Source organism: Phasianus colchicus, chromosome 11 (genome assembly GCF_987193195.1).
Source record: "Phasianus colchicus chromosome 11, bPhaCol1.hap1.1, whole genome shotgun sequence".
NCBI classification, from domain to species: Eukaryota; Metazoa; Chordata; class Aves; order Galliformes; family Phasianidae; genus Phasianus; species Phasianus colchicus.
This window is the reverse complement of record NC_143446.1, coordinates 3,197,309-3,216,479: the sequence shown is the minus strand read 5'-3', so window position 1 is coordinate 3,216,479 and position 19,171 is coordinate 3,197,309. Positions and strand designations below refer to the sequence as shown.

At 46.9% G+C, this 19,171-nt stretch overlaps 1 protein-coding gene and 1 long non-coding RNA gene across 4 annotated transcripts in view; one reads left to right on the top strand and one right to left on the bottom strand.

The window, feature by feature from the left end:
* The window catches only part of RAD54L2 (RAD54 like 2), a 53,433-nt gene that overhangs the window by 24,659 nt on the left and 9,603 nt on the right, over window positions 1-19,171 (bottom strand). For 2 of the 3 annotated variants that reach the window (XM_031611731.2, XM_031611729.2), the window contains exon 2: window positions 12,871-13,074. In XM_031611731.2, the coding sequence (XP_031467591.2) occupies window positions 12,871-13,018 (148 nt within the window). In that variant the 5' untranslated portion in view covers window positions 13,019-13,074. Of the gene's footprint in view, window positions 1-3,139; window positions 3,548-12,870; window positions 13,075-19,171 lie in introns of those variants that run through there. The other variant, XM_031611730.2, reaches the window with a different exon arrangement.
* On the top strand, window positions 3,533-8,567 carry LOC149916391 (uncharacterized). The gene is made up of 2 exons (XR_016470051.1): window positions 3,533-3,642; window positions 7,505-8,567. It is a non-coding gene; the product is annotated as an uncharacterized LOC149916391 (long non-coding RNA).

Below are 19,171 nucleotides of genomic sequence, written 5' to 3'. Positions count from 1 at the left end.
CCTGAAGGAACCCACAGGCAGCAGAAGTGAGGGGCAGGAGAAAGGAAGAAGCAACCCGAAAGCCAGAGGGAGAGCAAGCAGCTGAGAGCGCTGCGAGGCAGGCTGGAACCTTCGGCAGCCAACTCTGGTGACAGACAATATATCTTCTAACCCGGGGATTATGCAAGCAGAACCAGGCCCGCGTACCAGCCGTGGCCGGGTTACATAAAACCCCAGGAGCACTTACACAACGCCAGCAGGGCACAGGTAGCAGCCCCAGCAGGGATGCAGAGCTGCAGGGGATGTTTCCATAGCGCTGGAGGAGCACAGGGCACTGCCCCACATCTCTCCTCCACGCATGGCCCAAGATACTTTTCCCAGGAGAAATCCTCCTACCTATAAATGCCCCCCCTCCTTTAGACTCCTCCCTCCCTCCCTCCCTCAGCAGAGGGGCAGGGAAACAAAGCCAGGAAATGCACCCAGCACCCAGCGGTGCACCAGGGATGGGCTGCATTTGTCCTTTACGCAGGGGACGAGTTACATAAACCTACCGCGCTGCAGCTGGGAAGCGTCTCCAGAGCTGGAAAGTGTTCAGCAAGCTGCGTGTAGGAGGGGCTGGCCCTCCCCGCCCTGGTTAGCCCAGTTAACTAGTAACCCAGGATAGAGCTTTGCCAGCCACATTCAGAAAAAATAACCAAAGGCATCCAAATCACGAGGAACCGGATTTCACCCTCAGACCTCGCTTGTTTTCATAACAGCTCCAACTTTGAAAAAGAACAGTAGTTGTGGGTTTGGTTTTTTTTTGTTTTTTTTTTTTTCCTTTTAAGGTGGATAAACACTCATTTAGGTAGAAAAGCTGATTTCCAGCCCCCAGCACACACACACACACATTCAGAAAATAGATGCAGACGGGGGCTAGTGTGTTCCCAGTACAGTGGGTCCGGCTGGCTGCTGCCATTCCTCTTCTTAGGCACAAATTTCAGGGACTAAGAAAAGAGGACGAGTGAGGGAGCAGGCACTCTGCATTATGCAATGATTACATAAGCATTAGTTTACACTAGGTAGCTGGCAGTTGTGGCATTAGCTTTATGCCAGGGTACCCTCAGTGCAAGGGGAAACAATGCAGAGGGGATTACTGCTGCCACTCGCTGCCAAGGCCACCAAATCAGCAAACAGTGAGCACCAGCTCACTCACTGAACTTCTCTCTCTTCCCTGAGCCCTCATTCAGCACCTGGTCAAAGCCAGGTGGGAAGAGGCATCTGCTGCTCCTAACTCAAAGGAGCTGCGTGGGAAATAATCCCAGCGCAAAGCATCATCCCTTGGTATCTGTGCGCTTCTCTTCCTCTCCTGAAACGTGTTTTCATACTTTAAAAGCAAAAGTTGTGTTTTTAGTTTGGTTTTTTTTTTTTCAAACTGTAAGAGAACTTCAGCTGCATTGCCCTTTTCTGCTCCGCTTCCTAAAGTAGTTTTGGAGGAATTTTTACAGGCTTTGTTTAATGAGGGAGGCATCGCTTGGGAGAAAAATGCAAATTGTTGAGTTTGAGCCTGTGTGCCACCGCATTCCTCTGGCACCTCTCCCACCCAGCACAGCCAGAGCAGTGACCGAGCGCTGGAGAAAGCTAATAAGAGCAGGATGAAACAGCATCACTGAAAGAACGAGCTGTTTCTGGCTCTTCCTTTCAGAATGCCAGCACTGCTTTGTGTGCTGCTACAGCGCTCTGACCAAGAGCTGCCAAGTTGTTTGGGGCACTCACACAGTGTCACAAGGACACCCCTATCCAAAGCATGCCAGAGCTCATTACAGACTGAAGACAGCAAGCACCAGCCCTGCCCTGGGGCTGCTCACGTTACAGCCACCCCACTGGTCAGAAAGGAGGATGTGGGTCTGTGTGGAGGGGGGACAGGGCTCTTCTTAAGCAAGAGCCACCAGCCCGTGCACAGCCGTTCCCCATCAGTTACAGACACTTTCCCACTGGCAGCACACTGTGACACACCTCACCCCAGGCATTCTAACTTGACAAGCACAATGCTGCACAATGAAGGCTCAGCTCATCTGCACTACTGCTCTCTTATGTCTCCAAAATCTCTCTCCACCCCCCAAAAAATTTGAAGGGCCTCTAACCTTCTGTTCTCCCCCCGTTCATATGACCTACAGTCTCACTTCCAAAAGCATCCTCCCCCCCCGCCCCCTTCTTCTCTTTATATACCTATTATCCAGACTGAGTTACATAAGCCACTTGTCTCACCCAGATTCTTCATTTATCCAAACTCACTTTGCAGTGTAATTCCTTTCTCTTCTCACCTGACACTCTCCCAGAACTGGCCTTCTTATCCTACCACCACCACCAGAGAGATGAGAAAGCAGGAAAAGATGCATTCTTTGCTAGAATCCACACCTCTCCACTAATGGACAACAAACACTGCATGGTTTATTTCTATCAAAACTCCTTGTGAAGTGTCCCAAACTTGTACAACAAACAGGACTGGGACTGGTATCTCCCTGGGAGCGAGGTGGCTTCTGCAAGGACCTGACCTCACAGTAACACATCACATTACACATTTAGAAAGTTCTTCAAATCCAGAGCTTTTTCTTTCGACACACAGCAACCAACCCAAGGGGCAGCTATCCCCAAAGTGTGCACTGGTGTGAGGGTCTCACCAGCGTGTTCCAATGGGTGGAGGGAGGAAAAAAGGAGCCAAGCAGCCCTTAAGCCCACTGGCACCAAGGAGGCAATATGGGGTGGGCAGCCCAGCTCTGCCCAGCAAGGTACCAGGCACTTCATGGAGGTGAGATGCTGGGGAAAGGATGCACAGATCTGAGGGGCTGGGGGAGACTACACTGATATAAAACAATACTGATGATCAACAACTGCCTCCTCGCTCACTAAGTTCTACTTTTGCAGTGCTGTGATACAACAGCAGAAACAATAACAGCCAGACCCAGCATGTCACATCACTTCAGAATTATAAGCGCAAGGAAAGTTTCCTTCTCGTATCCCCTCCAGCAAAGCAACAAGCACTGCAAGACTCTGAAAATTCAACTGTTTCCACCACTGCCTGAGAGTTAGGAAACTGCTGCTCCCGGCACACAGAGAGGGTGCTCTGCAGGAAAGCAGGAGGGCAAGGAAAGCAGAAGGAAACCAAACCCCTGGGTCCTACCTGGGAACTGCTGCGACTCATCCAGGAGCAACATGCTGCCCGGCGCGCTGACTGCTGCCCGCAGCTATTCTGGGCTCAGGGTCTTCTGTATGAAAGTTTCCAGGCACTCCCAACAACTCCTTATCTCTGCCCGCAGCCCCAGATCCGCTCTCACTGGCTGCTCTGCTGGCAAGTGGGAAATGCCTCCTGATAAAGCAGTCCAGGGTACAGGCGGGGAAACCTGTACTTAAGGTTTCTGAAAATAACTTTAGTAAATAGCTCCCGGTGCACAAACCCCCCGAGCCGGGACTCAGCATGCAGACATCCTCCCTGAACTCAGCCGAGGCGGAGCGGGGTCACTGTTATATAACTGGTTAAATACGCCTCGTGTTCAGCCTAAATAAAAACTGTCACCGTCTCCTCCCCGGCTGAGCGTCAGGCAACACAGCCCTGCCCCGGGGAGCTGCTGCTGCTGCACTGGGCACCGTTGCCCACCTGGCTGCGGGACGTGCCTGGGAAAAGAGGTTTGGAGGGCTGGAGGGCGGCAGGGAGGTGCGCTGGGTGAGCGCGGGGACGGCTCGCTCCTCTCCCCCGGCTGGTGCTGCGGGGCTGCGCGCCGCTGGGATCGGGTCCCATTCACGCAGCCCGCGATCCAGTTCAACTAGTGGCAGGGATCGAGCCTGGGAATAAAATAAAAATCCTTACATAACCGTAGGGCTCCGGCGGGGCCCCACGCAAGGGGAATCCCAACAGACAACAGGACGGTCTGGGCAGGGGCCGGAGGGATGGATCGCCGCTGTGCTTCCCTGCTGCACAGCACCAAGGGGAGGGGGGCTGGGGTGCAGCAGTGTACAGCCTTCTGGCTCTGACAACAATCTCTGTATCTGCGGCGTGGTGAACTGCTTGCACTATGCCTGCTGGTTTCCAAGAAACCGGCACAACCAAACCTGAGCAGATCGAACCTGTTTGCTCAACAACCGGGAAAAGAGCATCCCATTGGTCTCACTGAATCAGTAACTCCCACAGCACTGCCTGCCTGCAGAACGCTTGCAGTGCAACGAAAGGGCTAAGAAAGAAAGTTCCAAGTTTATAAGGAAACGACCAAGCAGAATTTGCAGGGCACGTTTAGCTCTGAGCGTGCCATGCCTTCCTCCCCACCACCCATCTGCACCGGGCTGTGACCAAAACCCAAAGATCTGCAGGTCCTGCCCAGTCCTCCTCAGAGCTGCTGACTTCTTCGTGCGTCCCTCCACAAACAGAGCCACAGACAGGAGCAAATTCAACCTGGGGATGATGGACGTGTGACGAAGGCAGCTCACTCTCAAAGCCAGCTCTTTGCTTGGGACAACAAAGCAAACAAAAGCAAACAAACTCCTGCTTGGGCTACAGGTGTGCAAGCAGCCATGGCACAGCACAGGCACTCCTTGTTACGAGACTCACCGTTGATGAGACCAGCTTTTGTGAGAGCCACCACTCAGAGGGTGGTGCATACAGAGAATGCTGGCTACCAGCAAAATATCCAGTGCTTCACTGGATGTCTTTAAAATAAAACCAACATGGCATTTTCATAACTACATTTTACCAAAGAAAAAGATCATGAAGTTAGTTAAAAGAGAGAAAAAAAGTAGCTTAAAAGAGGCCTGTTACCCAGATAGGCTTTCCTCTTTGTCACCAATTCAAGCACTCTGGCACAAAGGAACACACCGTGTTTGTCAAAGGGCAGAAGAGGGACCCACCGACTGAGAAAAGCACGTGGCCAGGATCTGGCAGCAGGCCTTATAAAGGCACTGGAGGGCTGGAAGGGGTAACCAAGCACAACCTCTGCATCTGAACAGGGCTTTCTGAAACCAGGAAACAAAACTTAAAGGCAACTGTTTGTGTAAATACAGCTGGGTGCTTTCCAAGGCATGTCTGTTCCACTCACAAAGCATAAAGGAAATGAAAGTTCAGCATACCATGGAAAATGTGACGTGCACCTGTCCTTTACCTCGGAGGAATAAAAAGGGAATTTCCTTCTTTACCTTACTGTGCAAGATGGAAAAGAACTTATCAACACACAGCAGCCCTACTGGGGAAGCATACATTCCTGCAGCCCCAAGCCATACCTGCCAGCAGCAGTCAGGTCACAGAACAGCATCCTCCCTGTTGGTCATCTCCTTACTGTTACATCCATTTACTGAACAGCTTTCTATGAGGCTAGCCTTGTCAGGAAGAAGAACAATTTCCCTCTCCTCCATCACCCGAAGTTGAATCATTTGCTTCTCAGTAATGCAGAGAATCGTTACAGCTAGAAAAGATCTGTAGATCTTTTTCCAAGTCCAGCCATCAGCCCATCACCACCATTCCCACTACATGCTGCACTATAAAAAATAAAACGCTGGATATTTTGAGGTTACTCTGGAAAACTCATCAATATAGTGAGTTTTGGACTGAGCTGTAAGGTGTGAAATCCAATCCGTATTGTCTCACTGTATTTATATTCAAACAAATCTTGGTTTATTGTCCTTGCTACCCAAGGTCATTCTTCACGAGAAACCTGAAAATCCCTAAATCATGAGGAGCAGCTTGGGTTTGTACATGATGCAACAAAAATCTACAAAGCTTGCTCCAAAATTAATGCCTCCTATTTTATTCTGTTTGCCCACAATATCAGAGGTGGATGTTGATGGAATGGCAATATGGTTAAACCTTCCCACCTCTATTCCATGACATGTTGTTGCTGTACAAGAGATGGCAGCAGAGGAGCAGTCGGAGAAAATGGTGTCTGACATGGAAGTGTGTATGAAGCAAAGGTTGGTCACTGAGTTCCTCTGTGCAGAAAAAATGGCACCCACTGACATTCACTGATACCTGCTGAATGTTTCTGGAGAGCAAACAGTGGACATGAGCACGAGGCAGTGGGTGGTCAGTTTCAGCAGTGGCAACAGCCAGACTGCATCACCTGCACTGGTATGGATTGTTATGAGTGTGGTATGCAGGCTCTTGTTCATCACTGCCCAAAAAGCAGAGAGAGTGGTGATGACTGTTGAAAAATAGTCTTTTGTAGCTGAGAGCTGGCTCTATCAAACAGCATTACTGTGCTCATTGTATCTGTTGTAGCTTTCTAGGGAAATAAATAGGAGGCATTACTTCAGGAGCAACCTACGTAATCGTCAGTGACATGAAGTGATGAAGCTGTGCATTCCACCAACGCTTTTCAGAGAATCACTGTGACAAAACATGCACTGCTTCAGATCTGAGTCCCAAGGATTCAAAGACTGTTTAAACATAGTGAAGCAAAGAAGCTGTGAGAAGCACACCATCTTGTCTAATGACTCAAGGGATTCATATCACAGACACTGATCATCCTGCCAATCAAAGCCTGTGATTCACATGCTTTTCACTGCCCACTAAGATACAATCCCAGCAATTTGTCTTCCACTTACCCTCAAGAAACTGATTCACATCTCTTCCTACATTGCTGCTGCTGCAGATGGCACTGTGCACTGTAACAAGGGGATTTTGTACACCTTCATTCCATTTCCACTTAAGCCCAACCTTAATGTGAATCCCAACTAAAAGTACACAGTGTCACTTCTAAACTACTTTCAAAAGTTTATTTTACAAACAAAACGATTACCTTACAGCTGTTTTAACTGCAAAATTTGTTTTGACAGAGACCAGCAATTTTTTCACCTAACCCCAACAGATTTTACCTTGCAGCTTTCTGCTGCATCATTCCTGTTTGCATATTTGTAAATGAGAATGAAAGCCTTTGTACTCCTACTCAGAGATTTTTCTCTGCTCACTGACTGAACCGCAAGCTGAAGAAAACGTAAGACATTCTCAGCATCTGAAGCACAACCTGCTGAGTACTGCACCAAAAAAACTGAGTTGAGTGATGATGGACGCTGGTGGAAGTTCACTGCTGCAGGTTTCTACAAAGCCTAGAGCAACAAAACAAAATCGAGCTAATAACTGCAACGTGATGCTTTGTTTCAAAATCCAAAGAACAGATGTCAGCTAATTAAAACAGTTCCTCCTCCTTCCAAATCTGCTGCCACTTCTTGGCCAACGACAGTGTTTAAGCAACAGACAGCTACACAAGTTTTACTGAACCAGTCATTAAAAGCAGTACAATGCCAGATAAATTAAAAGAAAAAAAGAAAGTGATCCCTTGCATAGTTTAAACTCCAACGCAGAACAAACAGAGAAGTGTTTCTCCCTGCCTGGTACATCTGAAAATAAAGGGAGCATTGCATAAAATGCAAGGCAGGGGATTTTCAGTGTGGCTTTACCATGCGACCTTGGCAAAGCGACTTTGCCATTCCTTTCCTTGTTCAAGAGGGAAAATACCGCAGTACAAATTTGCTAATTAGCTTCCTTGTGATTCTATCTTGCTTTCAGAAGTTGCAGACAGAGCGCAGTACCTCTCAGCAATGACTACGCATGGTACAAAGTTGATCAGTGAAAACATAACATGGGAAAAAGGTACAAAGACCGAGCAGCGTGCTGTCCCTCTTTGGACATCCTCTGCCTCTCAAAAGGCACGTCTGCAGCCAATGAAACACAAATCCCCAATCCTGCCAAGCCTATCAGAAAAGCAGGAAGCAGCAGGACCCTCCTGCTCCACCAGGAAGCCTTGCAGTAACTCTGTGCTCAGCTAATAACTGCTTGCTCACCCACACCCCGTGCCCAGGTGCTGCTCCCATGCTCGTGCAGCTTTAAGAGCACTCAGCACATGGTGAGTGGTTAAAAAAAACCCCACAGATGCAGCGCAAAGCCACGGACGTGGGCACGGAAGCATTTCTATTTTGAGCTCCCACATACGCAATAGCTCGAAGGGAAGGAGAATGGAAAGTGGGGGGGAGCACACGCTGAGTCCTAACAGCATCATCTGACGGGATCAGGCAGCGGCGCGCAGCCGGCGGGTCAGGAGGATGCGGGGCTCTGGCGTCATCGCCTCCTTTTAAAGCAGCGAAGTCATTCCGGAGGGTTATGCAACGTTCTGACGTCACCAGACTCAGTGCCACCCTCTCCAAAAGGCAGCTGCCGTCAGAGAGCCTGCGAGGGGGCAAGGAGACACGGGCACCTTCCACCTGAGCTTCTCCTGCTGAGGGCGAGCAGAGGAGATGGGGCAGAGACAGCAGCTGGCACAAAGCTCTGTGCTGAGCGCACGGCTTCCTTCCTCCTGGCTGAGAGCTCACAGGGCTGGGAGACAGGCAGCAATGGGAACCCTGCTCCCAATGAAGCAAAGCTCCCAGGGAAGCCAGTGGAACTTTGCCTTCCTGGGACAGGAAACCTTCGCTGCGGTTTCAGCGTAACCTCTCTGCATTACTCAACAGCTGGGATTGCTAAAATGGCAAATGGCAGTATCCAGCCCCTTTTCACCTTTGATATCAATTACATCTTTTGTATTTTATTCAGCTGGATTGTGGAAGCACAGAGGACAGTCAGCTCCTAACTTTCTCTCTCTTAGGAAATTAACCTAACTCTCAAATGCAAGGCTTGCAGAGGCAGAGAATGCACACTTAGCAAACGCAAAGCAACTTCAAAGGTCCTCCTGCCCCTTCCAAGGAGTGAGAAAGTATTAGAAAAAAGCTTCGTTTTAGTTACAGCAAGTCACTGGAGAAATGCATGGAGCACCTGCAGCCAGAGGCACGTGTGCTGCCATAGGGCTGCTCCATGGGCTACACACCCTTATGATGAAACATTCAAATGTTCTCATCCAGAAGAACCACTGATAAGGTAATGCAGTTTCTGATAACAATTCCATAAGGCTCAGAACCACACCAGGATGTTAGTTCACAAGTCGATTCTTTTGCACGTGGCAATTACTTCTGTACCTCTTTGGGATTGCACACACCTCCCCTGTGCATCCAGCCACTAATTCAGCACACAGCCTGCAAGAAGTCACTGTCAGCACTAAAATCTCCCTGGTTGTTTAAAAACAAAGCGCACACGGACATTCAGTTTGGTTTCTCAGATCAGGGCCAAGCAATGTTACTGTTGAGGTTTGGTTCCCCAAAACAGAAACTTCCAGCTTCCTTACAAATAGCTGTGGGCAGATTCCAGAAGGAGTGCATCCAGTCAAGGGTAACCAAAATGAAGGAATCGAGATAGGGAAGTCCATCAGGAAGGAAAAAAATGGAATGACATCAGCCATCACTCCCCTCAGTACCCAACTGGTCATTTGCCAATTAGACTACAGGATCCATACCTAGGGGTACCCATCGTTGGCATATGTACACACAGTGTTTAAGATTCAATTCCTTAAGGTAATTTTCCAGATCACAGAACGGCTTGGGCTGGAAAGGAACCAGTGTTTCCCAGCAGAACATGTTGTGCAGTCAAGGCAAAAAGAATTCAAGTTGCTGGGACTTGTTTCCATTTACTCGTATAAAAATACCATCAAATTCATGCAAAATTACAAGTATGTTACATTCTAGTTGTAGCTCCTTTTCTTTTTTTCCACCTGCAGTGCAATTGTATCCCTTCCTGCACACACCATGACTAGGAGCTCCAAAGCACCACAAAGGAACATCATGCTCAACAAAATCCATTTTTGCTGTAATTTTATGCAGATGCTTTTACTCCTCAACCACCAAGCAGAAATTCCAAGCACGGCAGCAGCCTTTTAATCAGAAAGGCATTCCTTTTGCAGGAGCCCAAGGAAAGCAAAGACCTTTACAAACCTGCCTCACCAGTGGCTGTCTCTCAAGTGAAGTATTCCTTCTTTGGCATCTTGGGAAACCCAAAACTATGACTATCAAGTGGCATGCCCAAGTTCAAACAGAAAGCAGACACAGAAGGGCATTCTGGAGCACATTCCACGAATAAGAGGTGACTCTATCTGAAGCTATGACATTATTCAATGTGACAGGCAGAGCTGAGTGGTTTTAAGGGGTTTGAATGAGGGTCTTTCTTTCCCCTTCACCAACCTTCCATGGGGATCCAGTCCCTCTGGTCTCCTCTCAAGAGGAGATGCCAGTGCCTTCACCCTCCAAAGAGGCTGGAGTGCACTCTATACCAGCACGAATTGTCTCTCTCCTTCCTCCCCCTCTTCATGTCCCCAGGCAGGGCAGTACATTTTGCACCAGCCCTTCAGCAAAGAGGGAAGAGGTGATTCTTCTGAGGTGGGAAGGAATGCAGACTGCCTCCACCTCCTCCTGCCCTCTGTTGGTCAAATGTAGGTGCCACAGAGCCAGCACGTTCCCAGGCCTGGGGAAAGGAAGAGGGCATGGGACAGGATGGGACAGGCACAGCAGGCAACATAGGCAGGAGACAAAGCTAATGGTGTGAATATTGTAATATCCCAGTTGGAGCATCTAGTATTATTTGGTGCTGCCTGTCTGGTATATCTGTATATTAAAAACTGCAGTAATAGGATGACACTGGAAAGCTGTCTATTGCTGTACTCCAGGAGCACTGATATCAATCCCCATCTGCTGCACCACACACCTTGCAATGCAAACACAACCAGAGCTGCGAGAGCAGCATCCAAATGCCTGCACTTAAGGCACCTTTCAGACACCTGAAACAATCAGCTCTTAACAATTTTTCCTTTGAATTATAATTAAAAAAATAAAAGTGTTTAACCCATATTTTCTGAGGCAAGAACACAACCAACTTGCCACAACTATTAATAGCAGAACGACAGCAGTATGTATGAGTAAGAGATAATGATTTCCAGAATAATTAGAAGACATTCAGAAAGAAGGAATAACAGAGCATTATAATAAGAGTCATTCAAACCCTCCATGCAGTCACTATTTTGCAAGACAACTGTAAAATTATTAGTCTTATAATTGTTGCATCACTACTATGTAAAACAAGTATTCATTTTCGGTTTGGAGAAAACATACGTGCAGCCTGGTGCCCTTCCAAGGAAATAACTGGGAAAAACTATTAATCTGTTAAATCTTTCACTGCTTGAAATGTGCAAGACCACCCCACAGGGGAAGGATTCCCCCAGGATCCCTCATGGGACATCTACAGGATGACCACAACACCAGGAGGGAGGAGAACAGCACTGCTGGGAATGGGGAGAACAAAGCTCTAACAGAAATTATTAAAACCACAACTTTTTCAAGTTTCATGGTATAAACATAGACTACTTCCTGCTTAGGAATACATGTAACTGCTCTCAGCAGGATTCTGACTAACAAGGGTCAACTACACAAAGAGGACTACAGACAGACAAAATAAAACAATCACAGAGTCACTTAGGTTGTGAAAGACTTATGAGATCAACAAGTCCAACCACCAACCTGACCTATCAAGGCCCATCACTAAACCACACTCCTTAGTACCACGTCCACAAAGTGATCCTCTTAAATTTGAAGTTAGCTATACTTCACAGTCCAGATAACAGCATCCTAACATTTTGTCAGGCAAAATTAAAGCTGAAAAAATCCGAAATCTCAGAGGCAATCTAGCTTTGCTCAGACTGCATTCAGTAGTTTTCTCCTTTACCTAATAAATAAATACAAAAACACTCTGCATTATCAGTATGCAAATTCCTTTTATTTCTCATTATTTCCATTGCTTCATCAGTCACTGAAGGAATATAAAATACAAGCATGGTGTAAAGTGTTCTGGTGGACACTAAACAGAGCCACTCCTCTGCTAATAGAAGTTTTTCTAAAATGTCACAGCTCCTCAGGCTCTGTTGGGTGCATGCTCCTGTGAATGAAGTGACAAGGTCACTGCCAGCCTCTGAGCCATCTGCAGCCCTGCAATCACCTCGTTTCTTACCACAATTAACACTTCCGCTGCTGATTTCTCATGAAAAAATCACCATGTGACAAAAAACAGAGGAATAAAATTCATTTGTATGAACCTTTTCTCAACATTTTAAATCACAAGAGCATCTTCAAATGCTAAGAAGGAATAAAAAGACTCAAGAACAAAGTACTTAAAAACCAATAATATTTTTGGAACCAGGACAAGACAGTAGTACCTGTATTTAACATATTCTGTGCTAAGAAATGGAGGCCTATGCTCAGTAAAAACATGTACACTCTGAATTTAAATCACAATTGAAATAACTGAAGATTGATCATCAAGAATATAGTGGAATGCCCAAAGGGTTGGGCCATGGTTCAATGACACAAGGAGTTGGTGGCAAAGACAGCACATGGAATTCCCACCTGCCACGCACTGCTACGTGCCCTACCACCAAACACTTCTGGGATCGGGTCATGAACCAGAACCCAACGTTGCTAAAAAGACACTTTCCAGAGCAGAGGTTCACAAACAGCTACACTGGTCCTAACTGAAGATGATACTGGGGCTATGTGAGCACAGAAGGTGACAACTTTGTCAGAAATGCTGTCAGAAAAGAACAGCTCTCTGTTGATGAAGATGGGATAATTGTCAAGAACATTCATTCAATTGTTTACTTGTGGGCAAAAAGCAGTGATGTAAATATGTTTAATTTTCCTAGATCCTTTTAATAACACAGGGAATTATAAACTGATGTATCCATATCTTTAGATAATTGCTTTCCTAGAACACACAGCCATTAAAAAAATTCCAACCTCCTTACAGGCTATGCTTGTAGCTCATAAGAAGATTCTCTGGGCCAGAAGGCCAATTTTTACCTACATCAAATCCCAACTTAAACTAACCACCCAGATATGCAGGTCCCCCTACCAGTCCCCAGACAAATCCTATCCCTTGCACTACTCACCCAGATGTCACCCACCAAAATTAGCAACACCAGCTTTGTGTAACACAAGTACGCACAGATTCACTACCCATTCACTTACCACTCTCATCAAGTAAGTCCTCCTCATCATCCCCATCATTGTCCTCCTCCATCGCCTCCTCATCTTCCTCCTCCTCCTCTTCCATATCCTCCTGCTCCAAGTCCGGGTCCAGGTCCGGATCACTCCCTGAGATTGACTCGTCTGACATGACTCCCAGCGGTGCTCCTTGTGCATTACCTGCTCATGTTCTACCGTGAGGCAGCCCTGTGACAACAGAAAACAAAGAGGTACGTAAGGAGCCCCGAAAATCCCAACCTCTGAGCACCACAGCTCCAAATGTTAGTACTGCTACCACATGGAAAAGCCTGGATGTCCTAGTAATCTTTTAAATAACAGTTACATCAGACTACACAAAACCCTGTACAGAAGGCAGATGCCATAAGCAATGTACCATGGTGCAGGCCCAGCCTTCTAGAATCAATATACCAACCAATCATTCAGAAAGCATCTCTTTCTTGGTATCTTTGATATGTACGCAGCAGGAGGGCTCTGGTATTTATGTCTGATTATACAAAGATGCAAAAATAAATACGTTATGTGAACAATTTCAGAATGCTGCAGTCCAGACAAGAAACACAGGAAAAAAAAAGGATCAGGCTCAGAATTTCTCACTGCTGTGCTACGTTGATCCCCGTGCACTGCAAGCATCACTGCAGGATGCAGGTGGCAAGCACCTCATGTCCCAGCCATCCCCACTGCTGCCCAGAGCCTGCAGCCACCTCTCAGCCACCAGAGCAGGGACAGCATTACCTTAATTACAGTACAGGCAGAAAACAACAGGATCCCATTTGTAAAGGCTGTATGCTCCTCTGTAAAGGGGGGCAAGAAGAAAAGCAAAGATAAAGGAGGGATGGATTAGTGGGAATTGCAGAGTCACAAGTTTATTCAGATCGCACACTGCTGTTTCTGGACAGTGATGCCTATCTGGGTACTCCTCCATGCACAAAGAATTATCATGGATGAATGAGAAGAAGTACACTCTTAAAAGGAAAATAAAGAAAGCATCACAAGGAATGTAAAGCAAAGGATGCTGGAAGTCTGAAGGTTAAAGACAACTCAAGGCTCCCGGAGCAAGGCTGCAAATCTGACACGTATGCTGAATTATTCTAGCTGAAGTCATCAGTTTCTGCTTTGCCTCTCTCAGCTTCTCAATAACACTGAAAAGCATGCATGAGAAAGAAGAAAATAAACACAAGGGAGGAGCAGGCTTTGGGGGGATTCACACTGAAATAAGAAGTGTTTCACTACGAAGCCCTGGTAGCACTCCACCACCAGGCAGACAGCTGAAGTCCCTACTCTTACACACGCGGTACAAAACAAGCACTGCAGACATGAAGCAATCAGAAGTTTCCTAAATTTAATGCGTGTTTCAAAACAGTAGCTTAGTTTTGCTTTCCAAAAGCCTTGGTGTCCCCTCACAGCTGATACAGAGCCCTATGGAAAACAAACATTTTGCTCTTAGAAACAGCTGGGGTTGTACTCAAACCTACCATTACAAGGCTGCATGCATTCCTGTGCCACTGAGGAGATGGGCAGTGGTGCTGTATTGGTGTCTTTCTATTGGCTACCTGGGATTTCAAGGGAATTACCCATCCCACAGTGCCCACAGCGTACCACGTGTGAATGCATCCTCTGCCTTATTCAGAGAGGATAAAAGATCTGTTCTGTTTATCCCCCTCCAGGAAGCCAAGCCATCCAATCAGCTGAACATCAAATTAGAATCCAGACAGCTTCTCTCATCCACCATATCCTGTCTTTTGGCAGAGATATGAATAGTGTAGCAGCTTTTGGGCTTTGCTTTTGAAGGTAGAACACTTTGGATGGTGAGTGCCATGCAGTGACAATGAGTGAGGCCCGGCTACAGCCTAGGAAGCTTCACAGGCTGACGAGTTCAGACACACTCCTGCTCTCTTGGTGTTTCTCCTTCTCTGCACAGCATTAAAAGCACCATTTCTTCTGTCTGAAGTTGAGAGAGGAACACGGAAGGTTTAACGCTAATACCGCTGCGGTGCTGAGGAGTAAAGAGGATTCCATCACCTCCCCAACCTCCAGCCAGGTCCAGTATCTGGGACTCATCAAGATTTGTCCTCAAAGCCTGTTTTGCAACCAAGACATCCGTGGGCACCGTGGCGACTGGCCACAGAATGGAGCACAGCAGCAGATCGCAGAGGGATTTGTACAGGCATTTTAATAAAAACAGGTATTTCAAAGTCAGCATTGCATAAAGCTCTTTGCTTTCAGCTGCATCGTCAGATTTTATAGTATTAACCATTTCCCCTCCCCTCCCTTCTTTTCTTGTTTTTCTTTTATTGTTTGTGGCCTCAAGACTCCTCTTACACACACAGAGCACATTAGCACTTCAAACTGGGAGCAGCCCTAGGCTCTTTGGGGTGAGGAATTCATCTTTCTGCTGGGTCACGTGCTAGCATGGTTTGAATCATAGAATCACAGAATGGCATGGGTTGAAAAGGACCACAACGAGCATCTTGTTCCAACCCCCTGCTGTGTGCAGGGTCGCCAACCAGCAGACCAGGCTGCACAGAGCCACATCCAGCCTGGCCTTGAGTGCCTGCAGGGATGGGGCATCCACAGCCTCCTTGGGCAACCTGTTCCAGTGCCTCACCACCCTCTGAGTGAAAAGTTTGGGAACTTCCTAGGCAGCCCTCAGCCAAAGATAAAGCACACGTGGATCGCTGACAGTGTGATTTTAACATATTGTATAAGATTAAAAACCTTTTAACAGTTTGCAGGTAACATCACAACCTAGTAGGAAATAAACCTGAGCCAGCAGTGTTACTGGCCAATACTAGCCTAGCAGATCCATCTTCTTATTATTTACTTTTGAACCAAACTGGATGTAAAGCCATCCTCAGATGATTATTTTGTTTACAGCCCCTTCCCCCTTTGCAGCAATTGAGTTCTCAGCTGTGACTCACAGATGCCTGGTGGCCACACACTGCTCGCTGGAAAGGAAGGAAGCAATTCTCCTTTTCCTCTTGTTCAAACTGCAATGGAATACAGTAACAGCAAAGAAAGGCAAGGAGCTGTAGAATCACAAAGGGGAGGGCATCTGCTTGGTGCAGAGCACCCCTCCGGGGATGGCAGGTACACCTCTCCCACTCATGTGGCACACCCAGACTGAACCCATATTCAATGCAAGCATTAAGGAGCCCACTGTGATTTACGGGAAGCAGAAACTGAGAGAAACAGTGTCTTAGAAAACTCTCCCATCCATCAGTTTCGGGAGACCTGCAAGTCTTGCCCTCTAGGATAAAATCTTTCTTCCTGCAAAGCATGGCAATGCTGAACACAGCACGAAACTGCATGTTCCCCGACAACAAAAGCCTCTCTCGAGAAAGGGTGGGAGAAAGCGGGGAAAAAAAAGAAGAGACAAAGAAAAGGGAGAGCTAATCCTTCCCTTCTGCTGACACGACAGTGCTGGAACGGGAATGTGACAATGAGCATTACATAAGGCTGCTCTCACCACCATCCCCAACGAGACACGCTGGCATTACACAACACAGGCTGGTGGCACAGTCCCTGCCAGCCACTGCTCTGGGCTGCGGACACACGGCAGGGCCAGGTCCTGGCAGCCTTGGAAGAAATAAAAGGGATATTCTTCAGGAGATGGCAGTGCTCACTTCCACACGGACTTCAGAAGGAATACTGGACAAAGGCAGAATGAGGCAGCAAGCTCTATTTGTACATATGCATGTATGGATAATTATTTGCTACAAAAAGGTTGATTGCATTTAATTAAAAAAAAAAAAAAAAAAGTATTTAGTTACTCTAAAGTTGATATTGGCTTCCTAAAAAATAAACTCCTTCAAAACTCCTGGGGAGGGGAAATGCCCTCCCCAGCTAACTGCCCTATGAAGGGGAGTGCTTAGTGCTGCACTCCACAAAACCCCAGACCGTCTGAGATAAGCAGTGATCAGTCCTAACAATTACTGATATTTCTCTGTGTTAACTCATAACTGAGTAAAAAATTCTTATTTCACAGAATCACCCTAAATATTTTCGGCATTGTCAATGTCTGTATAGATGGCATTTGTGTTCCTTCCTAAAAGAAAGGCTAGGAACAGGAAACATCCCTCCCCAGATCATAGAATCATAGAATGGTCTGAGTTGAAAAGGACCACAATGATCATCTCGTTTCAACCCCCTGCTACGTGCAGGTCACCAACCAGCAGCCCAGGCTGCCCAGAGCCACATCCAGCCTGGCCTTGAATGCCTGCAGGGATGGGGCATCCACAGCCTCCTTGGGCAACCTGTTCCAGTGCCTCACCACCCTCTGGGTAAAAAACTTCCTCCTGACATCTAGCTTAAATCTCCATTGTCTTAGTTTAAAGATCAGTTTTATTTTCAAAGCAAACAGCATTTCAGCGTAAAAGCTACTTGCAGGTCAGCTTTTACATGCTTTGCCCACAGCACCTACAGCTACAGAAGCCAATCAGCACCGAAGAAAGGAACAACATCCTGAGCAAAGACTGGGAAGACTCAACAGAGGGACGTGGCACACCACGATTCCAAATTCATTGCACAGAAAAGATGAACCTGGATCCGATTTGCCCACCCAGCATGAGGGACCATCCAGTCTGGAATTCCAAGAGACAAGATTTCAAAAGTCAGCTGATAGGAAAGTAATGCCAAAGCCTTGTCTCTGTGAACACACAAAGGTAGCACTAGGTTGGCCAATTTTGACAAGCAAGGAAGGTCCAGACTCTAGGGGTCCTAGAGATCCCTCTAGGAGTTTAGGCTCTAATTACACATACATGGTAAAGAAGTTATGTAATAAATTACAGCAGTGGCACAGAGAAGGGAAGGCAAAGAGCTAATCCCCTCTCAAAGAAAGCTCAGTCACTGCCACTCTACAAAGTCAATCTATGGCTCTGGATGTTGTGATATGATAACATTATGGTTCACCTCCTTGAAGAGAGTCTCAGGGAAAGAGCCTGACACAGCTCATAAGCAGTGTTTTCTTTCAGAATGAGGAAAACTGCATGTTTCCTCAATGCTGAAAGGCCGAGTTGATCTATTCCACTTTCTCAGCACCACCCCACCCACACACTCTTTTTTTTGCCCAGCAGAGAAGCACACTTCATTACTGGGGAATGATTCACTGTCTGTGACTGTCTCTGCTCAGGAAATGTGTTCCCATCACCGGTGGTCCAGGGCAACCAGCAGCCCCTGTGAGGCAGATCCAGTCCCACTGCACACCACAACTCAGAGCTAACCACAACCCAACCCTGCCTGTGCTCAGCTGTCAGCAGTTCACCACCCAGGCTTGCAGAGGGCTGGGAGCTTGTTTCCCATGCCTCATCCTTCTTCCCCTCCAGCACCGGACTCAAAACTAGGTTTCTGGTTTAAGCAGTTTTTAGAAAAAGACTTCAACACGGGTTTGTCCCTCTTTATTCCCAACCCCACCTCCAACAATCATTACGCTATAGAGGAGAAGGTGTTACTAATGCCACCTACAGTTTACCAAACTAAGTTGAACACAAGCAAAAAAAAGAAAAACTCCCAAAGCAGGAAGGAATGGAAATACACAGTTTTGAGCTCTCATGAAATAAAGATGACAATAAGCATATGGCAGATCCAAAATGCTCCTGTCTGCAAAGCAAATCAGACAGCAAACTTATTTTTACTGGCTACCACTGTAGATTAAAAATCCATTAGAGGATTCAGAACTGTCAGCAGCATGGGTTTCTTCCAGAGCCATTCCTTCCAACAGAATGTCCTGCTGGCAGAGGGCCAGGAGGATTTACAGTTAGTGCCACTCACAAAGGACACTTTTCTGCTGGTTCTGAGATCAAGGTTACCAAAAACTTTTATCTTCACCCTTCCCACTGAATATATCAAAATAAATCAGTCACAAGATACTTTCCTACCCTGCACAAACCCAACCTAGCATCTGTTTCCCTCCTGCTTGCAACCAACTAGATGAAAGAGCCTTCCATGCTTTTGTCTTTAGCCACAGATGCGCCACTTGCTTACCTCCAAATTTTGAGTATATGACTCTACACACTTGAACCTCCTTTCAGTAGAGCCGTAAAGTTTGGCAAAAGAGCCTCACAAATATTGCTAACACAAAGATGACCTGGGGGTCACCACACCATATTGGTAAAAGTGACAACTGCCCACTCTCAACAGATGTTAAACTTTAATTACCCTTATGAACCACCATAAAGGTATATCCAATGCTATGACAGGAAGGCTCAATTGAAAAGGGACTCTGCTAACTGATCACCATGACGGTGATGTACACAAGTAGCTGCTGGCTACTGGACACAACTCTGAA